This window comes from Durio zibethinus, chromosome 6 (genome assembly GCF_047325235.1).
Source record: "Durio zibethinus cultivar Kanyao isolate XHJ-2024 chromosome 6, ASM4732523v1, whole genome shotgun sequence".
NCBI classification, from domain to species: domain Eukaryota; kingdom Viridiplantae; phylum Streptophyta; class Magnoliopsida; order Malvales; family Malvaceae; genus Durio; species Durio zibethinus.
Window position 1 is genome coordinate 30,110,701 of NC_143167.1, and position 24,335 is coordinate 30,135,035.

The 24,335-nt window shown below is 33.7% G+C and overlaps 5 protein-coding genes across 10 annotated transcripts; 3 read left to right on the forward strand and 2 right to left on the reverse strand.

Annotated features, from left to right (window-relative positions):
* Window positions 1-680: 680 nt before the first annotated feature.
* On the reverse strand, window positions 681-1,821 carry LOC111286580 (VQ motif-containing protein 31-like). The gene has a single exon (XM_022876613.2). The coding sequence runs from the start codon at window positions 1,469-1,471 to the stop codon at window positions 905-907; it is 567 nt and encodes a 188-aa protein (XP_022732348.1). The 5' UTR covers window positions 1,472-1,821; the 3' UTR covers window positions 681-904.
* A 2,891-nt stretch (window positions 1,822-4,712) lies between these two features.
* LOC111286544 (uncharacterized) lies at window positions 4,713-6,660 on the forward strand. Of its 3 annotated transcripts, none has more exons than XM_089762705.1 (3): window positions 4,713-5,266; window positions 6,085-6,268; window positions 6,363-6,660. In XM_089762705.1, exons 1-3 carry the CDS (start codon window positions 5,081-5,083, stop codon window positions 6,380-6,382), a joined length of 390 nt encoding a protein of 129 aa, XP_089618831.1. In that variant the 5' UTR covers window positions 4,713-5,080; the 3' UTR covers window positions 6,383-6,660. The 3 variants fall into 3 exon arrangements, with proteins under 3 accessions (XP_089618831.1, XP_089618830.1, XP_022732292.1); XM_022876557.2 differs by having other exon boundaries at window positions 4,726-5,266; window positions 6,085-6,234; XM_089762704.1 differs by having other exon boundaries at window positions 4,716-5,266; window positions 6,085-6,660.
* Window positions 6,661-7,809: 1,149 nt separating this feature from the next.
* On the reverse strand, window positions 7,810-10,167 carry LOC111285128 (spindle/kinetochore-associated protein). The gene is made up of 5 exons (XM_022874386.2): window positions 9,960-10,167; window positions 9,766-9,861; window positions 9,509-9,634; window positions 9,037-9,076; window positions 7,810-8,041 (listed from the first exon to the last, which is right to left on the reverse strand). Exons 1-5 carry the CDS (start codon window positions 10,101-10,103, stop codon window positions 7,968-7,970), a joined length of 480 nt encoding a protein of 159 aa, XP_022730121.1. The 5' UTR covers window positions 10,104-10,167; the 3' UTR covers window positions 7,810-7,967.
* A 106-nt stretch (window positions 10,168-10,273) lies between these two features.
* On the forward strand, window positions 10,274-14,963 carry LOC111285127 (zinc finger (CCCH-type) family protein / D111/G-patch domain-containing protein). The gene is made up of 4 exons (XM_022874385.2): window positions 10,274-10,474; window positions 10,581-10,904; window positions 11,543-11,603; window positions 13,770-14,963. The coding sequence occupies exons 1-4, from the start codon at window positions 10,349-10,351 to the stop codon at window positions 14,762-14,764; spliced, it is 1,506 nt and encodes a 501-aa protein (XP_022730120.1). The 5' UTR covers window positions 10,274-10,348; the 3' UTR covers window positions 14,765-14,963.
* Window positions 14,964-15,623: 660 nt separating this feature from the next.
* Window positions 15,624-24,203, forward strand: LOC111285896 (dynamin-related protein 3A-like). 4 transcript variants are annotated; one of them, XM_022875547.2, is made up of 20 exons: window positions 15,624-16,226; window positions 16,407-16,689; window positions 16,778-16,806; window positions 16,929-17,030; window positions 17,399-17,467; window positions 17,565-17,624; window positions 17,745-17,858; window positions 18,296-18,344; window positions 18,678-18,787; window positions 18,894-18,986; window positions 19,093-19,185; window positions 19,283-19,420; window positions 20,406-20,492; window positions 21,021-21,116; window positions 21,704-21,746; window positions 22,360-22,502; window positions 22,629-22,772; window positions 22,871-22,923; window positions 23,392-23,491; window positions 23,734-24,203. In XM_022875547.2, exons 1-20 carry the CDS (start codon window positions 15,849-15,851, stop codon window positions 23,899-23,901), a joined length of 2,352 nt encoding a protein of 783 aa, XP_022731282.2. In that variant the 5' UTR covers window positions 15,624-15,848; the 3' UTR covers window positions 23,902-24,203. The 4 variants fall into 4 exon arrangements, with proteins under 4 accessions (XP_022731282.2, XP_089618832.1, XP_022731281.2 ...); XM_022875546.2 differs by having other exon boundaries at window positions 15,745-16,226; window positions 21,683-21,746; XM_089762706.1 differs by lacking the exon at window positions 17,399-17,467 and having other exon boundaries at window positions 15,705-16,226.
* The last annotated feature ends 132 nt before the right edge of the window (window positions 24,204-24,335 follow it).

Sequence of the window (24,335 nt, forward strand, 5' to 3'; positions counted from 1 at the left end):
TATGGAAAACACGAAACCAAACAAATTTTCTTTAGACCATAACCTTATTCTGGTCGTATGAAGTTCAATGCCAATAATGCAAAGCAATTGGAAACCGCGTGAACAAGTTCTAAAACTTATGGAAACAAAATACTCCATACTTAAATTAATAAAAGACTTATTCAGCGTTACTTCTCGAGTTACAACATAGCATCAATAGCTAATAAAAGAGAGAGTTGATTCAGCGCGATTCTCAACAAGAATAACCTGAACCACTTTAATTGACAATAAGAGTTTCAATTGAAGTTTTGTAACCTAACGTAAAATCGATCTTTGATATGGGCAATTATAATTTTCGTAATTGTTATGACTTGATAAATATGTTGCTTGCTAGAAAAAAGAAGCATTAAGTTTAAGCTTCAAGAAAAAAATTAATTTGGATGGAGAAAAAGTGCAAAAACAACGATAAACCAGTTCGAGAAGCAATGATTGTTTTAACAGGTTTCATCATCCGATTCAGAAAAAGTCAAAAACAGTTGCAGAAAATGTTAAACAAAGTTAATAAAATAATAAATGCCAATCATTATCAGGTTGGCAAGGTTGCCATTACGATCGATCTCGTTTTAATCTCCACTGATAATCGCAATCAGGGCATCTAACAGAAACTAGGAGCAGTCAGAAATTAGATGAAAAACAAATAATTAAGTAAAATAAAGATAAGCATGCAAATTTATGTGACATGTAATCAACGAAACTATCACCCTGATAAATTTCAAGAAACCATGATGTCAACCAACAACAAAAACTCCATAAACAAAAAATGCAAAAACAATAGCGCTTTTTACCCACAAATGATCCAAAACCCCAGAAAACAGAAAAGTTTGTAAAAATTTTTTTACCATTTTTTTTTAACAACGACAGAACCCTAATCTCGTTTCTCCTGACTAGGAGAACTAAGTGGAAAAAGTGTCAAGAGCTCCGGTGGTTGGGTTCCTCTAGGCGTGTTTAATGGTGATGGGTGCAAGTAAAAGCCCTTCTCTGCAATCGCCTTTTCCTCCTCTGAAACCACAGGAGAAGATGGTGATACGTTTCCAGAACTCGAGTAAAAGAGTGATTCAGACCGTAGTGGAGTCACCGGGCTGGGGATCGGCGAGTCGAGCAGGCGAGCTTGGCTGGGAGAGACACAATGACTAGGTGAGTTGCGTAGAGTGGTGAGGCCAAGCTTGATCTCGAGCTTTCTCATGGTGTGTTGCCTACGTTCTTGGAGTTTGAAAGGTGGACGGCGTAGGCCTGTTGGGTCACCACCAGGAAGGGAAGTTTTTGAAGAGATCCTTCCAGGGAGGGTAATAGGGAGTTTCTCTGTGTCGCTGGCGAATCCTGTTAGCTTCTGGACCAGGTCTCGGAAGGTGTTTGCATCAGCCTGAACGAAAGTTGTTGGCGTTGGCTTTGTTGCAGGTGATGATGAAGCTATGGTGTTTAGGTGCTTTTCCATTTCAAGCAGGGCAAGAAATTTAAAATTTCAATAATTAGCCTTAGAGAAACAAAAACTGGCCTAAGATCGAACAAAAGTAAATTTTGTTCATTGGTTTTATAGAGAAGAGAAAGAGAATATTTGGTGAGATCTTTGTGTAAGCGTGTGTGTTTTGGGTTGTATTGTCAGCGACAGTGATCTATTTCGATAAGGGTTACATTGAATTTGAAGGGTATCTATCAGTATTGTATGGCCTGGCGACACAAGGAATATGGGCTTTGCCCTTCCTAATTCCCATGCAATTGTATGCACCCAAATCTCCAAGTTTTACTGTTACTTTATTACGGGATCTCGACGGCTATTTCAGATTATCATTGATAATGAATAAATACATCTGATATAAATGTTAGTTCTAATTTTATAGAATAATAATAAGGTCTTTATTGGATATATCTTTTTCATACAGCGGTGTAATCCGAAATATTATTCAATGAATTAAAAATAATTATAATTATATTTTTATTTTTATTTATTTTTTTCTCTTAAAATTATATTGTTTTCTTTTTCGAACACTTGATTTTTTTTTTCAATCATTTATTATTTCTTAATCCAAGAAAGTAAAAAAAGCATATAAAAAAGACTGAAAGATTATCTTTTAAAGTACACAAATATATTAATATAACTTTTTTTCATATAAAATCTTTAAATAATAACAATGTCATTACAAAAATTAAATATAAATAGAAAACAAAAGAATAATAATCTTGTATGATAATGGAATTTTAAATTTTACAAATTAAATTGAAGAGTTAACATGTATCTATTAAAATATATTTAAAAAATAATAAATTATTTAATTATTAAAAAACCATAGCAATCATCTAATTTTACCTGTAAAGTTTACAAATTTGTTCATTAATGTAGAGAAAAATAATTTAAAAAAATCTTCAATCTAAATGTATCTTCTTAGAATTGATGTGAACCCTTTTTACATTTTAAAATTATCATTAATATATCAGATGCATTTTTTAATATATGTAATTAAACAATTATTTACCAAACTATTTTCTATTGATTTAAGTAACATATCTTTCACTATTTTGATTGCTCAAAAAGTTCTTTGTATGTTGCCAACGAGGCATTAATTTAGCAATAGGAAGAAAATCTTAAAACCTTTAAATTTTTTATTCAAATTTTATAATGCGAAAATTTGATCCAATTTTATATTGAATTTATCCATGAATGTGATAGTTTGTTGTTTGATTGGTTTATTTATATAATTTAATTTATTGATTTTGTATGTGTAATACTTGAATATAATTAATTATAATTTCTCTTGTACTGATAACTATATAAAGAAAAAATTTATATAATTACAATTGCAATTGATAAAATCATAGCAAGTTTATAATACTAAAATATTTATTGCTTAACCACACTTTTTGTGATATCTATTTTTCATTAATTATATATGGATCTCAAATTATTTTATAATTTAAAATTTTTATTTCAATGTAATCAATCTATCTATAATTTTATTTTTTAGTGGGATTAATTTATTTTATATCAATATATTTATTATAGGAGATTTTCACATATTCAATGGGATCAAAACACCCCCTAGTTGTAATTAATCCTATAAAAAGATTATATGCACCTTTGAGATGACAAGAGTCAACCCACACCCACGCAACATCTTCATGTTAATTAAATTTTTTATCTTTAGACTTCGAGACTTTTATCATCATAATTATTTTTTTTTTTGGGTGGTGGTACTGTGTTTAAGATTTTTAACTAAATAAAAAAATTAAAATAAGTTGAAATTTTAATTTAAATGGTTTATACAATCATTTATAAAAAGTGAATATTTAATAGATTTATTATTTAAATCCCAGTACTTATAACTTATTTTTCTATTTTCGCTAATTTGAAAGAGATAAACTTCATTTTGTTTATAAAGAAAACCCTTTATTTTGATTCACTAACAAGCTGATGATTACAAGGAGTCTAAATGAATACTAAATGATTTAAATAGTTGAGAGTTGCTTTGTTTCCATTGTCAAAATGGGCATGGAAGGTTAAGTAGTTGCTATCAGGTGGCTTAATTAAGTTACATCTCTTGCACTACCGATGTGCACAATCCTCCTTTAATTCCCCATTGTATTGTCACTACACCTATATCAACAACAATATCCTGAAATCTATATATGTTAAGGGGCAGGAAGAAATAGAGAATCCTGGAGGGCAGTGAATGTAAATCCAAAAGCTAGCACATCTGCTATCTTATCAAGAACAAGCTTTGAAAATAGTGGGGATATGGATCCAACAAATGATCAAACAGGTGCATGCATGCTTTGCTTGCCTTTTAAAGAAGCAAAAAAAGGATTAGCCCCCCAATAAAAGTTGCATCTTACCTTATGATGTTGAGTGTGCAGAGAACAATGATTTCTCCACTTGATATTTTGATTTGGTTGGATTTGAATGTGACTAACAAAAGGTAAGCATGGCAAGTACCATTTGATCTAATACAACTACTTAGATTAACGTAACAGTTTGATTAACACATCAAATTTTTTTTTTTATTCTTTCCTATTCTCAAATAATCAAGGGGTGGTTAATTAAGTGAAGGTGTCTTATTCATGCTATTATCATCTCTTGATTTGTTGGTAATAAGAGAGAGAATTTCGTAAATTCTCCCTCACAAAAATGTTTCTCTTCTAGGCGAACATGGCGACCCAATTTAGGTGATCCAATAATGTCGCCTACACAAGATGAGCCACTTAACAGTGTTTCCTTTGGGCTAAGCGTACAGCGAGATGGTTTTTGAGCCCTCGATAAGTACCCATTAGCATTGTTTCACACTTCAAAAAATAAAATGTTTTCCTTTTAAATCATTCAACTAAAACTCTATCAAGCCACCTTTTTTTTGAATTATGATTTATCATTTATATCAAAGACAATTAATCCTAAAATTATTTTTTTCCTTTTAAATAAAAAAAAATCATTCTAACAAATGACTTTGAACCATTACATTTGATAATTTTAAATATAATACAAAAATAATATAATTTAAAATTTTAATAAAAATTATAAATAAATTTAATAAAATAAAAAATATATTTTATATTTTTATATGAATATAAAATATATCATATAATTTTTTTTATAAAATATAACTTATATGTATAAATTTGTAATATTTTATAAGATGCGAAATACATAAAATATTTGCAACAATATCCGGTCATCACTGGGCAAAGCCTTGAGCCACCAACGGGCAACAAGTACGAAAATCAAGCGTTTGATTTTTTTTTTTTTTATTCCTTCATGTTCCAAACAAGAATTGGGTCGTGGGCCCTTCTCTCGGCCATCGTTATAGTTAGCCAACAGCTCATAGCTCGCAGTTTATCTTCATTTTTCCTTGTTTCTGTTTGAAAACGAGGGGACTTTCGTTGGGTTTGCGCCGCAAGAAAATCCCTCCCAAAAGCCAAATTGTCACCTCTTTTTTTTTTCTTTAATTTTCATATAAAAAAGCCAATATCTTTGCAAAAGATAGTAATATGGGAAGTGAAGAGTCGTGCGAGTTGTTACAGGCTAGTGATAGTGGGCAAATCAATTGACAAGAAAGACATGAGCTTTGTGTTGACAAATAAAGCGTTATTAAGTGTTGGGGTTGTACCTCAAGGTACAACAAAAACGATAACTGCAAAGTCCAAGGGTTCCGGGGTTTTGGGTGTCAGAGCTTCTGCTGTGGATTCCTATGAAAGCTCTTCCGATTTTGTTAAGCGTATGGAAAAAGCTTGGCTTATCTCTCAGGTACAATCCTATTACTTTTAATGTTATTATTTGTGGCCTGAAATTTCAATCTTATTTGTTTGAGTGGGGTTTTCGAATTGGTACCCCCGATTCCATTATATCAATGATTCAGCTCCCCTGATCATAGAATTTCAAACTTGTTGCATATTTGTGAATTAGAACGCTTTTTTAAAACTAAATTGGATTGAATTTGATTGGGATTATGGGGAGTGATTTTATTTTTCTTAAATTTTGTGATAAGTGGTATTGGGTGGTTGATATTTTATGCGTCTTAGATATTTAAATTCTGGAGAATTTCGGTATCAATGGCTTTATATGAATTGAAGAAATCTCTGGTTGAGTAGATTGTGGATTGCACCATTTTCTTCATCCTCTTATTCAACTACCTGCTTGTATAATTCTCCAATTCCTTTGTAGTTTCATTAATTCCGGGTTTGTTTCCTTAATTTGGAACTTAAAAAATGTGCATTGAGGAGGTGTTGATGTGAAAAATTCTATGAACTTAGCAAATACGTTTGCTATAACATAGAAAAAATGATCAATTTCCTATTCGTCCATTCTGTTTCTGCTGCTTAAGTGCCAGAGAAGTACTCCGGGAAAGAGGTTCTAAGATAATGTTGATACTATCGAAATGCATCTGACATGGGGTTTTGAGGAAACAAAAAGGGATTGTTGTTCATGCGCAAAAAAAGGGATTGCATTTGTTTCATGTTGGACTCGTTTGGGAACTCGTTGAGTCTTTGAGCCAACTAAAGGCTAAAAACAAATTTCCTACCATTGTTGGATCCTTATGTTTTCATTCTTCATGATTCTTACAGCAACCAAGGCCAATTGCTTGTTCTTCATGCAGCTCCAAGGGGCACGTTGAATGCAAGTGGTGTGGGGGTACGGGCTTCTTTATTCTTGGGGATAATATGCTCTGCCAAGTTCCGTCTAGAAATACTAGTTGTGTAATCTGTGCTGGGAAGGTATATATCGAAAATATGGGCATCTGTATACAACGTATGACAAATCCTCCTTATTCTTTTGCATGCAAGAGCGCATGCAATACTGCCAGCTGCCCTACTTAAACAATTTCCTTTCATGGTTATTGTAGGGATCAAGGTGCTGCTCTGACTGCAAAGGAACAGGATTTCGTGCCAAGTGGTTGGGTGAACCTCCGTTTTCCAAATAGTGGATAGTTTTTCAGTTGTTTCCTGCTGCCAAGTTAATATGTCGTAGGCTGCAAACTACCATAAAATATATTTGCTATGTCCATTAGAATAGCATAGCTTCTTTGACTCCAAAGTACAAATCCCACCATGTTTTTTTTTTTTTTTTTGCTCATGTACTTGTACAATCTTGTCTCCTTATGAAAGAGAAAAGAATCAACGGTTGTTTCTTATTGGTTGAAATTGTCAGGATGTAGAATAATTCATTGTTTGTCTAGAGAAATATTTATTCAAAAAAGTCTTATTTTCTATGCATAGCAAGATGATATCACTTACCAAATTGTACAATAATGAAGCACGAAGAGCACCAAAATACAGTCTTTCCAAAGGAGAATGACCAATGCTTGAAATGGTTTTGAAAACTGCAGTTTGGAATTGCTGTTTCCTTTGCATGCATTTTGCCTTTACTGTGTAGAATTTTTCTATCTCTTGCAATTAATTGATGGGAAGACAAATGCCTTGCTCTTTTATGCATGTTTGTTTTCTTTACGTAATCACTTTGCATGCCTCTAAAATTGACTATCTTGCACTGCATACAGAGGTTTTTGATTTTGTCAGCTAAAATATTAAAAAGAACTCTTAAATTTTACTTCCTCTTATCTCTTTTTTTTTTTATCCATTTTTTTGGAATGTCCCAAAATTATAAATATAAATATATATATATTGAATATTTAAAAGTCTTACTATTTATATTTTAAATTTATATTTTAAATTTTTTTTAAATTTTTTGACATTAAAAATCATGAAAATTTAATTTTATAAATTTTTTTTTAATTTTAATATTAAATACATTAAAGTAAAACCTTTTTTATTTTTACTCCAAGAAAATCAATATCACTTAAACAATTTGGGACAAAAGGAGTATCACTTTATTTAAAAAAGCTCTTATACGTTTTTTTACGCAAATAAATTTTTATATTTTGATTTGTATTCGAATAAATTTTTAATTTTTACATTTTTTTACTAGTTCTCTTTAAGTAAGTAAAAATTGACTCTTTATATAAATAAAAATTTTACTTCAAGCATTTGTGATCATTAGAAACTAATGTCTTACATATATTAGGCATTATTTTTAAAGATTTATTTAAACACAAATTAAAAATTAAAAGTTTATTTGAATGCAATAAAAATATAAAAAATTATTTAAATAAAGTGTTACATTTAAGAGCTTTTATTATTTTAGCCTTCTTTGTTTGAAATGGAAACCCCGTTCATGCTTTTTGTTCATGAATTAGTTCGCATAAAGCATTATATGGCAATCTTGCGCTCTGTTAAGCCAGGGATTCGTAGATGAAAACGTGAATTTTATTTGCATTTTTAAACATAAGGTAATTTAAGCAACCTAACTAGACTAGATTTTATGTATATTTCATGTGAAAATCATCTCAGTGAACAAAAAATACAACAACTAAAAGCAAGCATAAAGTTCTTGATAACACTAGAATATTCAACTCATCATCCTAGGAAATCACTAGTAATGTGAAAGTTGTTTAGTTGCTTTGAACGATAGCTGAGAACAGTAATTTGTTAATATCCTCAGACTCTGATTCCTGCATCTCATCTCCTGCACCAATATTACAGAAGTGTTACAATAGAAACATTGATGCAAATGTATTGATTGCCGAGTAATTTTTTCCTATTGCAAAGCCCATTTCTTTCAGACCAAGAGTGCATCTCAAATTATTCCCACATTGGGTTAGGTTTAGGAACACTATGTTTGATAGGAAGGAAGGAAAATGGAAGGAAGGGAAATAGGTGAGGAAAGAAAAAAGGAAGGAAAGAAGGAAAGTCATATTTTCTTCATTGTGTTTGGTGTGAAGGATGGAAAATGGAGGGAAAGAAAGATGTCATGGGTAAATTTGTAAAAAAAATTGTTACTTTATGTTAAATACGTTAAATGAGTGTTTTCCTCCTGCATTGAGAAGGATTTGGAGGGGAAAGAAATATGCAAATCCACTCATTATTCTTCTCTCTTCCTATTTTCCTCCTACCAAACGAAAGAAAGGGTGGGAAGAAAATAGTTTTTCCTTACATCCTCTTTCTTTCCTTCCTCGTTTCCTCCTACCAAACACAGTAACAACATATAAAAATTTTAGCCAAGGTATAACAGGGAACAAAACTTTGGCCCAAAATCTTAATCTGAAAGTACTACGATAAGCAATCAAACAAGCTCATGGAACTCCATACGTACTCTCCCCCATAAAAACTAAAAGTTCATGAAGTTCAATGGTGGATTAGATCCCAAAAAATGTTTACATGCAAGTACTGGGACAACAGAAAAAAAAGCCACTACTTCTGAATCTTTTAGATCCAAGACAATCCATACCATCTGAATGCCTAATTTTATAGGGGACAAAACTGAAATCCTAATTGCCAATGCCTTCTTTTGGGTGTTTGCTTAGAGCAATTTCAGAGCACCAACATAGGGAACCAATCATATATTCATATACGACCACCTTTCCAATCCCAAATGTCATATCCCCACCATAATCTCTTTTTCCCGAATGAAATAAAATGAAGAATCGTATCTGGCATTATTGTGCAAAGCAGTAAACTTACCTATTCTTGATCTTACTTGAAGTGTCCACTCATCAATGATCTGCATGAAGCAAACATCAAAGAGGTGAAAAAACTTTCTTCTAAATCATAGCTGTTTTAAGTATGTGTGAAATGTCAGATATGAAGTGCCTATATTTTTTGACAAGATTTAATTCCTGTAGGCTTTATCAAGAAAACATAAAGCAACCATGACGTCTAAGCATGGCTGTTTCTTCTTAAGCAGAGCCCAACAATAGTTTGATCTTGGTTGCTTGCTGGCAAGTGGTGCAACCACTTTGGACACCACTTGGAAAATAGACAACCTTAACAACTGGTGCATTAAACATTAGCCCTGGAATTGAACAACATCATCACCAGCATAACCATTAACCTTCATGATTTCCCTATCATAACTACACATGCTTCTACTGATTACAACGGGAAAAAAGTGGAACCAAACACAGCTTTGAATAGAAAAAAGAAGCAGAGAAACCTGGTTGAAGTTGGTGAATGCTGGATCATCACAATCACTGGTAAGCGGAATGCCAGTTGATACTTGCATACGCTGGATTAAATTTCTGTTCCCAACAAGAGTTGTCCTAGCCTTATCAATCAAATCCTGAAAAAATTAAATCTATAAATAAACAAAGGTCGACTCGAAAAATTTTAAACTTTTAAGGAAACCCCCTCTGAAGTTCCTTATATATGTGTATATAGATATATATATATATATATATATATATATTTAACCTGTTTGGCCGATAAAAGCTCACGGCATTGCTCTGTCAAGCTCGATAATTCTTCCTGTATCTTCTTTATTCTAGACACCAACTTCATCGGATTCGCCTGCAATCAACACTCAAAAAAAACCCTCAATTGTTTAAAATTTGTTCCTTTTCCAAAAAGAAGATACATGAAAATGGAAATTTAGAATTTTGGCTTACATTATCAGGATATATTTGTTGAAACTCCTTCTCGAGCCTGTACTGAACCACGAGGAGATCATGGTTTGCTTTGGTGAACAAATTCACCAAATTATCAGCTGCTTGGTGATGGTTTTGTTCCTCATGATTCCGATGATGACCCATCCTTTATCGTCTATTTCACAATCACACCCCAATTAGGGTTTTCTTCTTTTGAATTTATCGCAGTTGTTTAGCCACGCGCCTTTTAAGAGAGTGGAATTAAAAGCTTCTTTATTTCCCCTAATTTCACCTCACCACCTGTTTTTTAATATATTTGCGTAATTGACCCCAAAATGACTTTTCTTTTCCTTATCGATTGATTGATCAAACTCCAACCGTCGAACGCTGCTGGACAAAGAAAAACAACAATGGCAGACGAAGACGAGAGAGTTCTAGAGAACCAGCTAGAGCTTCAGTTGAAAGAGCAAAGAGACTCACTCTTTGCACTAAAAGATGCTCTCGCTTCTGACCCCTCCAATCCCGACCTCATCGCCGTACTCATCTTGTTCAATCCCTTTTTTTCCTCTCACAAATCTTCAAATTCTCGCGATAAATAATCTAAATTGTATTTTGAATTTTATTTCTATTTGATTGGTTTAGGTTCACGAGGAGCTTGTTGAGGCAATCAAAGAGGCAGAGGAGGGGCTTCTGAATCTTAAGCGCGCACGTTTACTTCGAGAAGCTGATTCAGCGTTAAATGTTTTAGATCAAGCAGCCGTTGAGGAGGTTAAGGCGGAGGCTCTTGACCCGACTGATGTAGAAGTGGAACCACTGGAGGAGGAGGAGGAACGAAATTGCCGGGTCGGGTCAAAATGTCGATTTCGTTACAGTGACGGGCGGTGGTATGACGGTCAAGTTGTTGCATTGAACAGTTCTGATTCTGCAAAGATATCTTTCCTCACGCCCACTTCAGAAAATATGTTGGTAAGCGCTAGCTTGAGTTCCTATCTGTTATTTCTTTTTGTTTATGTAAAGGTTTATACTTGAGAATTGAAACCCTAATTTGCAATGTTATTTGGAAGTTAGAAAGTTATGAAATTTCTGAAAACGGAAGCAAGAATGTGAGTAAAAAAGTTTTGAAGATAAATTACTCTGGTTTACTGAACTTTTAGAATGAGCCTTCTCTATCAATGTTTTCTTTTTCTTTTTTTTAGCATTGCATGATGAGGCCTTAGGAAATACAGGAAAGAGCAAGATTTTTCTTGCAACCTTGAAAAGGAAAAGGGAAATTTTTTGTTTGATTTACATCTCAGCACTAGCAAATATAGGATATCCTTTAGTCTAAATGATATGCAGGAACTGCATAACCGGGTTATTTGAGTGAGGTAGTCTGTGATAGCTGTCTTATGATTGCTATGCGAGTTTTTCTACTCTTTCATGCTGCTTGTTTGTTGGAGTTATCTGCAAATTGGATTTAAGTTTGGGAAGGAATGGGTAACTATTCTCTATTGCTAATTGAGCAATATTTGCTGTTTCCAGTACTGAAAATGATACTAATATATCTTATAAGGTAAAACTACTTGTTTTTGTCCAGTTACTAATGCTAGACCACCCGAGTGCAGATATGCAAGTTCTTTCTGCAACAAAGATGTCGATTTGGTGCTAATTGCCGCTTATCGCATGGTATGTTGTGTATACTAGTAGGTTTTGAGCCAAAAGTTCCCATTGTTTTTATTTTTGCGTGTTCTTTCGCTCAAGGTAGTGCATGATATGAGTTGAGCTTGACAAACATCAATCTTATATTGTGGAAAGCATCATAAAGATACAAAGAATTGTTGTTTTACATAAACCCTGTTCATTCTAGATGGAGAGCTAAGAAATTTACTCTATATAAAGGACATATAAAATGAGACATTCAGGAGATACTCATATATGTACATTCTAATCTTTCAATGCAGCCATGGGCAAGTTGTATCAGGCACTTATTTGGGGGATAATGTTAGGGATCATCACAATTTTGATATCATTTGTTGGGCTAAAAGCTCCAATCTAATTAAACATTAGCGAAAGCGAAATCAAATAATCGATCAATCACACAGGAGACAATAATTTCACGTAATTCGGCCTAATCGACCTACATCCACAAATGAGAAAAAAGATCCATTAGTTGTAGAAAATTACAAACATACAATCCATATCAAACACTTACAATTAATACCCATAGACTTTCTTAATCTTCTCTAATCTTATGGAGTATTATCAACCTAAGTAATCACATATTCATGTGCACCTATGCACTATACCTATGTGAACTCTCTCAGTCTCTTTTAGTCCACTCATAAACATTCAAATATACACTTCCATAAGACGTAAATAATTAGTAGTCTTATGGGCTGTCTATCTTATAAAATCCTACAACTCTCTTATATTTTTTTCTCATATTTAACTTTATAGAGACTTAATCTATTTATAAGCATGCAAACTTGCCTATCAAAAATCATTTTTCTTTTAGAATTTTTCTTCTGTAAGTTAAACTTGCCTATTAAGAATCTCTTTTCTCTTAAAATTCTTTTTTTTTTTCAAGTTTTTTTGTCCATCAAGTAATATCTAGTCAATCCCAAACAAATCTATTATAGGATTTGAGTCACTATTCACAACAATCTCTATCTTGACTCAAATTCCTTCAAATCATCTGTCTTAATGCTAGGCATGCTTGGCTTCACCTGCAATGGAAGTCTCACAATCATCTTCTCTTGTATGTCTTCAAGCTTCATGCAAACCAATCTATCAAAGCATGAACTCAAACTCTTCACTTGAATCGAGCTCTTTTGAACTTGCCTCTTCCCATTGCTTGAACCATGCTAATACCATTTGTCGGGGATAACCACAATTTTGATACCCTTTGTTAGGAATTACGACAACTCTGATACCACTTGTTGGGAATCACCACAATTTTGATATTACTTGTTAAGGATTATGACAGTTCTCACAATTAAATATCAGCAGAAGCAAAATCAAATAATCAATCAATTGCACAAGAGACAACAATTTAACATAGTTCGGCCCCACCGACCTACGTCCACAGATGAGAAATAAGATCTATTAATTATAGAGAATTACAAATATGCAATCCATATCAAGCACTCACAATTAATACTCATAGATCCTCTCAATCTCTACTAGTCCTGTGGAGTATTCTCAATCCAAACAAACACATATTTTTGTGCATTTGTGCACCATACTTATGTGGATCCTCTCAGTCTCTTGTAGTCCATTCATAAACATTCAAACATACACTCTTATAAGATGTAAATCTGAAGTAGTCTTATGGGCTGTCTATCACATAAAACCCTAAACTTTCATACATATTTTTTTCATACCTAACTCTATAGAGACTCCATCTATTTATAAGCATACAAACTTGCCTATTAAAAATATCTTTCCTCTTAGAATTATTTTTCTACAAATCAAATTTGCCTATTAAGAATCATTTTCTTTTTAAAATTCTTCTTTTGAAAGTCTTTTTGTCCATAAAATAATATCTAGTCAATCTCAAATAAATTTGTTATAGGATTTGAGTCACTGTTCCCAATAAATAAGAATTAAATAACAGATCTGTGCTGCCATGGTGTGTGCTCGAAAGGGCTATGTTTAGCATATCATAACTCCAGTTCTTTCTGAAGTTGATTTAGGCATTGAGCCATGATCTATAAACCCTAGCCTCTTGTACAGTATTTTTGCTCTCATTTCTTATAACAGCATCAAGGATACCACTAGCTTCATTTTTCACTTTGTCCTTTTATACCAGTTGCTTCTGATACGTTAGAGTTAACATTTATATTTCCATAGGAGTTGATGTCCCATTATCTTCACTGAAGAAGTATGCTCCAACCATGTGGGAGCCATCAGTGGTTGGGTCCAGCATTTGGGCAGTCTCTGATGGTAAATTTGGCATCTGGAGGGAAGCTGAACTTGAATCATGGAATGATGAACTCAGAATGGGGAAGGTTGTTTTCCGGGATAATGGAAGCTCTGCAGAGCTTGGGATAGAAGCTCTGTCGTTGTCTGAATTTGCACAAATGAGTGATGATGAAGACAGTGAACTAAGCTCTGAAGAATCTGATTCTAGTGACTATGAAGAGGAGAGCCCAAGGGGTTTAGGTTTTCTGGAAAGCACTGCTCTACAGAGAGGTATCCAGACAGAAACTACCATCTTTGCTAAGTGGGAAAACCATACCAGGGGTGTAGCTTCTAAGATGATGGCCAATATGGGTTATCGGGAGGGGATGGGTTTAGGTGCATCTGGCCAGGGAATGTTGGACCCAATCTCTGTTAAGGTCCTTCCTCCTAAGCTATCTCTTGATCATGCTCTGGAGTCTCGTGAAAGTGATGAGAGCAAAGAGAAAAAAGGGAAGAAAAGAAGCAGAGGTGGCAAGAGAAAGCGTGAGAAGAAGTTTGCAGAATCAGCTCGGGCTGCAAAAGATGAAGAGGAATCAAGACCCGATGTTTTTAGCCTCATCAATAACCAACTTGCAATGCATAGTGAAGCAGTAAATGGTGTGTCAATAATGAAACAGCATCATAAAAAAGGCTCTGGAGAGGAGAAGAAAGTAGATAGGAAGGCATTGGTTGCATATGATGATGAGGTGAAGGAACTAAGGTTACGAGTTGCAAAGCTTGAGGAAATGGTGAGCAGAAACAGAAAGGAAAAAGCTGTTTACGAGGCTGCTATGAGGAAGTTAAATGAAACTCGCAAGGCATTGGCAGAGGCGGAAGCAGTTCATGCGTCCGCATCAAATGCAGTTGTTAGCAAAGAAAAAGAGAAAAAGTGGCTAAAGTTTTGAAATGTGATATCTTACATTGTTGTATAACTTAGAATTATCCATAGTCTGGTTATAGATTTTAGCCGGAAAAAGGAAAAAGGTGAACTTAAATTAAACTTGCTTCTCAATTCCAGTTTGCATGAATCATTTTTGTGGAGTGATACTCCTCCATTCTTGTGCAACCTATTTTATTAATATATGCATTTTTTGAATGAGGATATATTTTTTAAAAACACTGTAACTTGTAAGCGTTATGTGTAGATTACTTGTGTAATTGAGTTGACACACTGTCAAGATCTAATTTTGTTTAATCCAAAAATTCAAAATTTAAAACTGTCAATCCAAATTTTATTTTGCATATTCAAACTTGATTTATAATTTAATAGAAGTAATTGGGTTTAAATTAATAGATATAATTAAGTTTAATAAAATTATAAATATTAATATTAAATATATTTATATTATTTGTTTATATATTAAATATATTAAAAAATAAAAATTTGATTAAAAATTTCAGCTTATAGAATTTTTATTAAATTATTCAAATTCAGTTTGATTCATTCTTCGAATAATTTAATTTTAATTGATTAATAAATAAATTAAATTTAAATTTTATTTAAATATGATTGAAATAGTTTACAATTAATTTAATCATATTTATGCCACAAGCATGGACTAATCCCACCAATCAAATTTGATTAGTACGAGAAAATACATAAATGATTCAAAATATATCGTAAATATCATTAAATTTTAAATTTTTATTCACTTAATCAAATGCCATGTTCTTTATTATCACTAATCACCTTGATTTCCTAGCCGTGGCCCGTTTGGATCCTAATTTCCTACCTGCGCCATACGTACTCGTAACGGTAACACAAAGCAACGCCTAACCAAACACCGACCTAAAACAAATTTTTTTGACAAAAAAACGAAAAATATCCAAAACTTGGTCGCCAAGAAATCTGAACTTACTTCAACTCAATTACACTGCTACTATCCTTACACTATCATTATTTTATTCTTCTCCAAGAATCTTTATATTTCTTTTCACTCCCAAAATCTCCTTTTCTTTTTCAGTGATTTGCTTTTTATTCTGCTTCGAATGGGCGACGCGGTCAATCCAAAAAATCATATGACGACTTTTCCAAAAACTCCGGCAACTATCGGTTCGTCGTTGATTCCGGTGATCAACAAGCTTCAAGACATTCTTGCTTCTTCTGGTACCGAATTGTCCGATATTTCGGTACCTCAAGTGGCGGTAGTTGGCAGCCAGAGTAGCGGTAAATCGAGCGTGCTCGAGGCACTTGTTGGCCGCGATTTTCTGCCTCGAGGATGCGATATTTGTACTCGAAGACCGCTAGTTTTAATGTTAGAAAGCCGTCCTCCAAATTCAGAAGACGATAGAAGCGAGTGGGGTGAGTTTCGCCACTTACCCGGCCGCCGCTTTTATGATTTCTCCCAAATTCGTCGAGAAATTCAGGTCCCATTACCTGTTTTTATATTTCAATTTTTTTCTTTAATATTTAGCAATTTTAAGTTCAGTGGATTATTGAATTGGTATTTAGATTTTAGAACATACTATTGAAATTTCATTAGATGTTCAAATTTGGAAATTTTTGCTGTCTTTATGAACATTTCTTTTTTTATTAAATTTGTGTAGATTGAGACTGAAAGAGAAGCAGGTTGTAACAAAGGGGTTTCAGAAAAACAGATTCGATTAAAGATTTCCTCTCCCAATGTCCTTAACATGACCCTTATCGACTTACCTGGCATTACCAAGGTTCCTGTGGGGGATCAACCTAGTGATATAGAAGCAAGAATTAGGAGAATGATTATGGCACATATCAACAATGAAAATTGTATCATATTAGCTGTCAGCCCGGCAAATTCCGATTTAGCTACATCTGATGCACTACAGATAGCTAAATTAGCTGATCCAACTGGTAAATGATAACATCTTTGGTTTTATGTCTGTGTATGTATGAGTTCTTTGTTTTGATACCTATTCCATGGACTGACATATATTTTCAGGTTCTCGGACAGTTGGTGTAATCAGCAAGGTTTGTGTTATTCTTCTTTGGAACAAATAAGGGAAATTTATGTGATATAATCTTTTTCATTCCTTGATATTGTTGCCATCCTTACAGAATAACTTTGTTATCTGATACAATTTTCTATGCAGCTTGATATTATGGACAGGGGCACTAATGCCTGTAACTTTTTGCTTGGAAGGGTGGTTCCACTTAAACTTGGTTATGTTGGTGTAGTGAATCGCAGTCAGGAGGTATAAGTTATTAAAGGCTGCAGTTGACATCTCAGTGTAGTTTATCTGCAATTATTCCTTGTAGTGGATAACTATAGTGTTTGCATGTGTGTGCACTTGTGTTTGTTTCTGTTTCAAAGCATTGTTTGTGGATTCTTACTTTATACATACTTTAGAGTTAGCTTTGCAGCAACCAGTTTGGGTACTTAGGACCTAGGGAGCAATATGCTTGCAAAATAAGTAAGGCCCTAGTAAGGATGTCACAAATTGGCAATGCAAGGGGAAATAGAGTGCTTTTTAATTTAATTATTGTCACTTTTTTTTTGTCCTTTTCTGATTCATTGAATAAGTGAGGTGAAGGGTGATAACTATTTTGTTGCATGTCACAGGATATTAATAAAAACCGTAGCATTCAAGAAGCACTCGCATATGAGGAACAGTTCTTCCATGATCATCCTGTATTTTTCATCCTTCAAATAGAATTTTGACTTCAAGGTCACTTATTTCACATATAATCTGAACACTTTGCTCTTTCTTGAAATATATGTATTGAAGGTGTATAATGGTGTTTCTGATCGTTGTGGCATTCCTCAATTGGCGAAGAAGCTGAATCTGGTTGGTTTATGACTGCATTTTGTTGAACTTGTAATCCATTTGACAATTATATATATTTTTTCTGTTTTGCACTTCTTTTACATTTTGTCTTTTTTTTTTTATTGATTTGTCTCTTTCCAGATCCTAGAGCAGCATATCAGAAGGGATCTCCCACGTTTGAATTCTGAGCTAAACTCTCGCCTGCATGCAGCTATGAAAGAGCTGCAGATGTATGGAGAAGTTGTGGAATCAAAGGTAAGATGTCACAGTCTTGTAATCTCTTCTCTTGGAAGATGTTGGTGGTGCTAGCCTACATTGTTTGAGTTTGGGGTTTATGGTGGCATTATTTTCAGGTTGACCTGTGCATGTATTAGCATTTTATTTAGGCTGTATGCTTAACAGACTGTAAAATGTATTGTTTGGGAGTTAAGCATTATCACATTTTGTGTTTTGCTTATATGACAGTGAACAAATATTTTATTGCTTCTAATTGTTAAGATCTAAGCAATAGTTCTTACTATTTGGTGATTGCTGCTTATCGTTTTAATTTAAATATACTTACCCATATACCCTCATATTCATGAATTTGCCCCAGTAAAGCCAGGCAAATTTCTTAGACGAAATGGATTTTTTTCTTGGATTATTAGCTTTGTTAGAATTATTCTCTCTAACTATCACACGTGCATATCCAGGCAGAACAAGGAGCAATTTTATTGGACATTCTTAGAAGATACTGTGATGGTGAGGGTTTTATTTTCCTTGTTATAAGTTCCATTTTTGGTGTATCAAAAACATACATGTTCTTATTTTATTCCATTCTTGATTCAAGTTTTAGTCTAACACATATAGGACTTTTTTAATTATCACGGAATTGGAATTGGAAGTGGTCCCTTCTTATTTTAGGAGTAGGGGGGGGGGGGTGGGTGGTAAATGTTATTCAACTCTTCATTTACACTTATTATTTTACCAATCATTGCATAGAAAATTGTATACTGTGTGGTGTATTTTAGTTTCAGGCTAAATTTTCTGCTGTTACTAAGTTTCCTATTTGTTTTTTTTCTCATTGTCGGAAAGATTTTTCTGCTATGGTTGATGGAAAAATCCAGGACATGTCAACTAAAGAGTTGTGTGGGGGAGCCAGGATCCACTACTTTTTTCAGTCAATGTTTGTGAAGCCCTTAGAGGTGATAATTCTCTGTTTCTGAAGTTCGTATGTAATTGATGCTCTGTTGTTATGTGTTATCTAGAGTTTCCCCCCTTGAGAACTTGGAGATTAACTGCATTTTATAGGAAATGGACCCCTGCGAAAGTCTGAGTGACGAGGATATTGCATATGCCCTTAAAAATTCATCTGGTCTACGAAATGTTCTATTTGTCCCAGAGGTGAGTACAATGTTGATTAGTTTTTATACATGCTCTCTCTCTCTCAGTACTTTCCCATTGTTGAAATTGGTGGATCTTATTCTGTATGTTTCTCAATGGGCTTCAGGTTCCGTTTGAAGTTTTGGTTAGAAGACAAATTGCTCAGCTGTTAGATCCTTGTCATCAGTGTCTATGGATTGTCTATGATGAACTGATAAAGGTGAGAACAATGCTTCATGTATCGCTGGGATCTTTAACATAATGAAATTTTGAGTAAATATGTGGATATGATGAATAGAGTAAATTTTCTCCAACAGATCAGTCTGGCTTGTGAATCAACTGGATTGCAGAGGTTCCCATCATTAAGAAGGCACATAAATGAAGTTGTACGAAAGTTTTTAGATGCTGCTGCCAAGCCTGCTGAGACTATGATAGAAAACCTCATTGAGATGGAGGTTATTGATTTCTTGTTTTCCTTTAATTATATGATGTCTACAATAATGTCTGAATTAGTCCATATGTACACAGACTGATACATATGCTTGCTGAAGTTGCGGTCTACCACTTAGTTAATAGCAATCCTACATCATATAACTGCCTTTATTGAAATCATTATGTAATCATAGAAAATAATGAGTTTAGACCCTGAAATTTGTTGCAACACTTGATCACATGTAAGAGCTGAAGCCAACAAGAATTGGTACCATAAAAAATATGAAATGCAAGGTGTTTCTAAAAACCTAAGGTAGATATGTGGATATGCATGTGGTTGCATGTATGACACATATGTGGATCCCTCATGGAAATATCCATTGGGTCAATAAGATAACTAGTAAGAAACAGAATAAAGCTCAGAAAAGCCTGATGAAAATTTTGAGTTTTGATAATTCAGCTTACTTGAATTAAGAGAACTTAAAACCTTGGTAGGGCCTGTTTAGTCATCATGTAATTTAATGTTAGTCATGTTTTGCATGTAAATCTTCTTGGGCAATGCTTGTTTGGCATTTTACTACATAATGTTTTTGTTAATATTTTAATATAATCAGTTGCCATTTATTCGTATGCTTTTTCGTGTAGATGGGATTTAGTTAGCACCCATTTTAGCATAGCAAATTTAGCACCATCTGCTGGGTGTTTTTTTTTTTTTTTTTGCAGTTCTTGGTCAGTATGAATTTTGCTGCTTTAGTCTTTTAATTCCATTTGATATGGAAGCAAGTTAGTCCCTTATTTTTTGTCTTTCATAGAAAGCAGCTGTTCCTTGGTTGATTGCTTGATCAATAAATTTGACTAGTTTAACATTCCGACAATTTTTACACCCCCTGTTATGATTCACCTACTAAGATACAAGCTACCATGTCTTATATGACTGTTATGTATTTGACATTTTCTACCATGCATGATTGTAAATTTTTATGCATTTTCATCTTTTTAAAATATCAGATGGATTATATAAATTCTTCGCATCCAAGTTTTATTGGTGGGAACAAAGCTGTTGAGCTTGCTATGCAGCAGATGAGATCATCTAAGGTATGGTTGTCATTTCAATTGATTCAATCAACGAATGAAACGTGTAGTTTAATGAATTAGCTTAGCTATTTTAGGTGTTTTTGTGGCTTTATGATGGCGAGTTACCCCTTTAGCTGGTATAGGTTTATGTTGCTTTCTTTGGTTCAGCTTTCATTTCACCTCTGTGAGATTGAATTTGAATCTGAAGGATCAGGAGGGATGGAAAATTAAATATTCTGTGTTAAAAGCATACATTATGTGTTTATACTTTATTACATCTGCTGTTCTAATATTACAGAATTGAATAGAAAATGATTGTTATGAAATCTATGTCTTTAAGGTTGATTCACATGTAATAAAATCTATTGTTGATTCACATGTAATAAAATCTATTTGAATTAAAATAATGACAAGTCTGTATTGACATCTATATGATTCTCACATGACTTCTCATTATTATTTGATTAGTTGCTCTGCTACAAATAATGAGTTACGTTGTTAACTTTCTACATGATATAGACACATTTACTTCATCTTTGTATCATTCAGGAGAGAGTTGATACTGAAAGGGTATCTACATCTGAGAAGGGCCAGATATCCCAAACTGTTGCTGCTAGCTCGGTTGTGAATGGTGTGCCTAACCAGGTGTCTGTTTTTACATTTTTATTCTAATGATTTTTTTGGTAAGACAACTGCATATTGGGAGGCAGGAACAAAGAGAAGGGAAATTTTACATGAAGGATATTGCCAGAAACGACCATAAAGTTCTCCAGGCTTATATCATAATGATTTATTAGCTTTCCCATCTGTCAGTGCCAACATATGTTGGCATCCATTTTCTTAGTTGGTAGTATCTGAATATTCTTGTTGAGCACCATAGCCAACAAGCTCCATTCATTCCCTTAGGTGTATCCTCTTGAAGTCCTAAAGCAGATTCATAATCTCGGTCCCCATCATATGAAGTTCATATACTTTTGAGTATTATAATGCCTCAATTACTTTGAATGAGAATGATTCACCCTTATTGTGCTAGACTTGAACGCATCATGCTCACCACTGTTCATATATGTAATTAAAACCTTTTAATACAATAAGAAAACCATTATGCTGTATTATCACATAGGAATTCTGTAATTTTTAAGCTAGGGGCACTTATTGCATGATGGTTCAAACTGTCGTAGCATGCTTACCGTTTACTTTTAAACACTCAGCCTATGCTGGCATTTTGGCAGGGAAATCGTCCTCAGTCACATAATGAGAGACCTGTATCAGCTGGTAATTAACTCTTAACTAAAGATCACTCCATTCAAGTTTGTTTGTCTTTCAGTTTTTTTTCTTTGCTTTCTCATATGATACTTTTTATATCTGATTAACTGATCTTTTTTAGATAAGGGAAAATTTGGGTGCAGTGGCTGAAATTGTGATGCTTTTTCTTTTATATTTTGAAAAGAAATTATGAAATTTCTTCTTTGTGTTTGTGATTGATGTGGGTCAGAATGTTTCAGTGTATCAAGAACATGCTGCAATTTCAAGATTTGTATATGTATAATAACCTTCCACTTGGCAGGAGATATAGTATGAGATGGGTGTATATTGTCCCGCATTTAAAGAGATTCTAACCCTACTTTGTGTTACACTGTTATGTACTTCAAAGAAAAAGTCATTAATATAATATTTGTAGCTCTGAGAACAATGGAAGGGGTGGTTCCAAATTTAATGTTAGAGAAAATTAACCTGGTTTATAGTCACACAAAAAGTTTACTCTTATTTCTGAATCTTTTGAGCAAGTTTATGATGTGTGCATAGATGATTCTCATAGGCCTTGGCATAAACATTTTATAAGGCTGTTGTTTATTAATAAACATTAACTTTGATAAACATTATGTAGGTGGCAGTTCATCCACAAGGACTTGGGGAATTTCATCAATATTTGGTAACAGGGCATCGTCTATGGGGACTGCAGCTATTGCATCTCCTGAAGAAACTATTCACGAAGTAGAGCGTATGTCATCATCAATCCAACTGAGAGAGGTATTTAGATATTTCAAATATATGTACCTTTTGTGTGAGAGAGTGGCGGTTGCTTTGTTTTTGAATAGCAACATATCTTATCTGTCTTAACTTCACTTCCTTTATGTTTGCCCTTGGTGATCTCAGCCTCCATCAATCTTAAGACCAGTTGAAATGTCAGAGAATGAAGCTACAGAAATAATTGTCACCAAATTACTTGTGCAATCCTACTTTGACATAGTCCGGAAAAACATTCAAGACTTGGTGCCAAAGGCCATAATGCACTTTCTGGTAGTACTTTTTCTTTTTCCTTTCCAGTTGGTCAGTTTTAAACTTTTATACTGATGAATCAAAATTAAAATTCTCCTCCCTTTATATCATTGTTCCAGGTCAATCATACAAAAAGAAACCTTCATAACACTTTTATACAAATATTGTACCGGTATGTATCTTGCTTTTGATTGATGGTGTGTTTTATAGTATATCGTGTTTTAGTTTTCAATTTGCTGAATAGGTAAACGGAAAAAAGGTTCTTTTCGCACTCTGTAGTTGTCCCTGGCATTATTTTCCAATATGAGCTCCTGAAATAAATAATATTTGTATTTTAATTTTGACCCATAAGTTAGGTTCCAAATCATAAAAGAATAAGATGAATCAGAACTGAAAAGCATAATCATTTAATAATCTATTACCTAAAGTTTTTTAATTCAATTTTTTAGGAACGTGTGAATGGCACATGTGTTTGTGCTTTTACATGCATGGTATAATTAATGCAAATTCCTGGCACTTCATATGAATGTAGTTTTCTCTTTTTTCTCCTTTTCATTGTTTTTGTGGTAGGGATATCTGTGTATGTCCAGTTCAAGTCATAGCAAAAATTGTTTGAAGTCTGTACTTTTGAAATATGCAGAGAGAACCTCTTTGAAGAACTGTTGCAGGAGCAGGATGAGGTCGTTGCAAGAAGAAAGCACGCCCAAGAAATGTTGTGTATTTTGAGGCAAGCTGTTAAGGTTTGTAATTACTTTAATTTGTTTATCATTGAGGAGGGAAATGCATATATAGGTGGTACCGGATAACATTTTTTTTAATATAAAAGAAGTTTCTTTAACACTTAAATTTGTTTCCTTATTATATACTAATGTATGCGTCCAGTTTTTAAGTATGAATATCTGCATGCATTACTCTTGGCTTGGGATATGCACATTTCATCTTGTTTGTCTCTATTGACTGAATATTTTTCTGTCTATTCTAGACGCTCAATCAAGTTGAATCTGATGTGGAGTCCCAACATAGGACTACAAACTCAGGTGCCGATGCCTGTCCCGGATTGCCAAGGTTTTCGGACCTCACCAACGGTAGGAACAATTCGTCTTATATATCATCATCCAGTAAGCCCAGAGCTCGGAAATTACTCTATTAGGAAGAGCCATCATTGTCTCTCAACTCCAATGGTGGAATGTATGTCTAGAGTCCCACTGATTGAATTTGTTGCAAGTCGGGTGATTAATTAATCCCTCGGTTACACTTTACAGAGATTCATACATTAAAAAAGTGAAATTTGGCTAATTAGATTTGCTGTTTCAATATTCTTTTTCTACATATGACTCGCAAGGGACTGTACTGTTGAGCATATTGCGGCTGGTTGTACAGTGTAGAAATAGCATGCTTGATATATTGCCTTGTATAGAAATCTAAAATTTTGTGGCCAAGTATTTTTCTTTATTCTTTGATTTAAGGGCTGTTTTGGTCGGACAGCCCTACTTTACTTTTTGGTAATGAGATTTTTCTCTACAAACTTATCAGGGATGCACAAGTGAAAATGAAAAAGTAAAAAGTGATAATATTATAAATGAT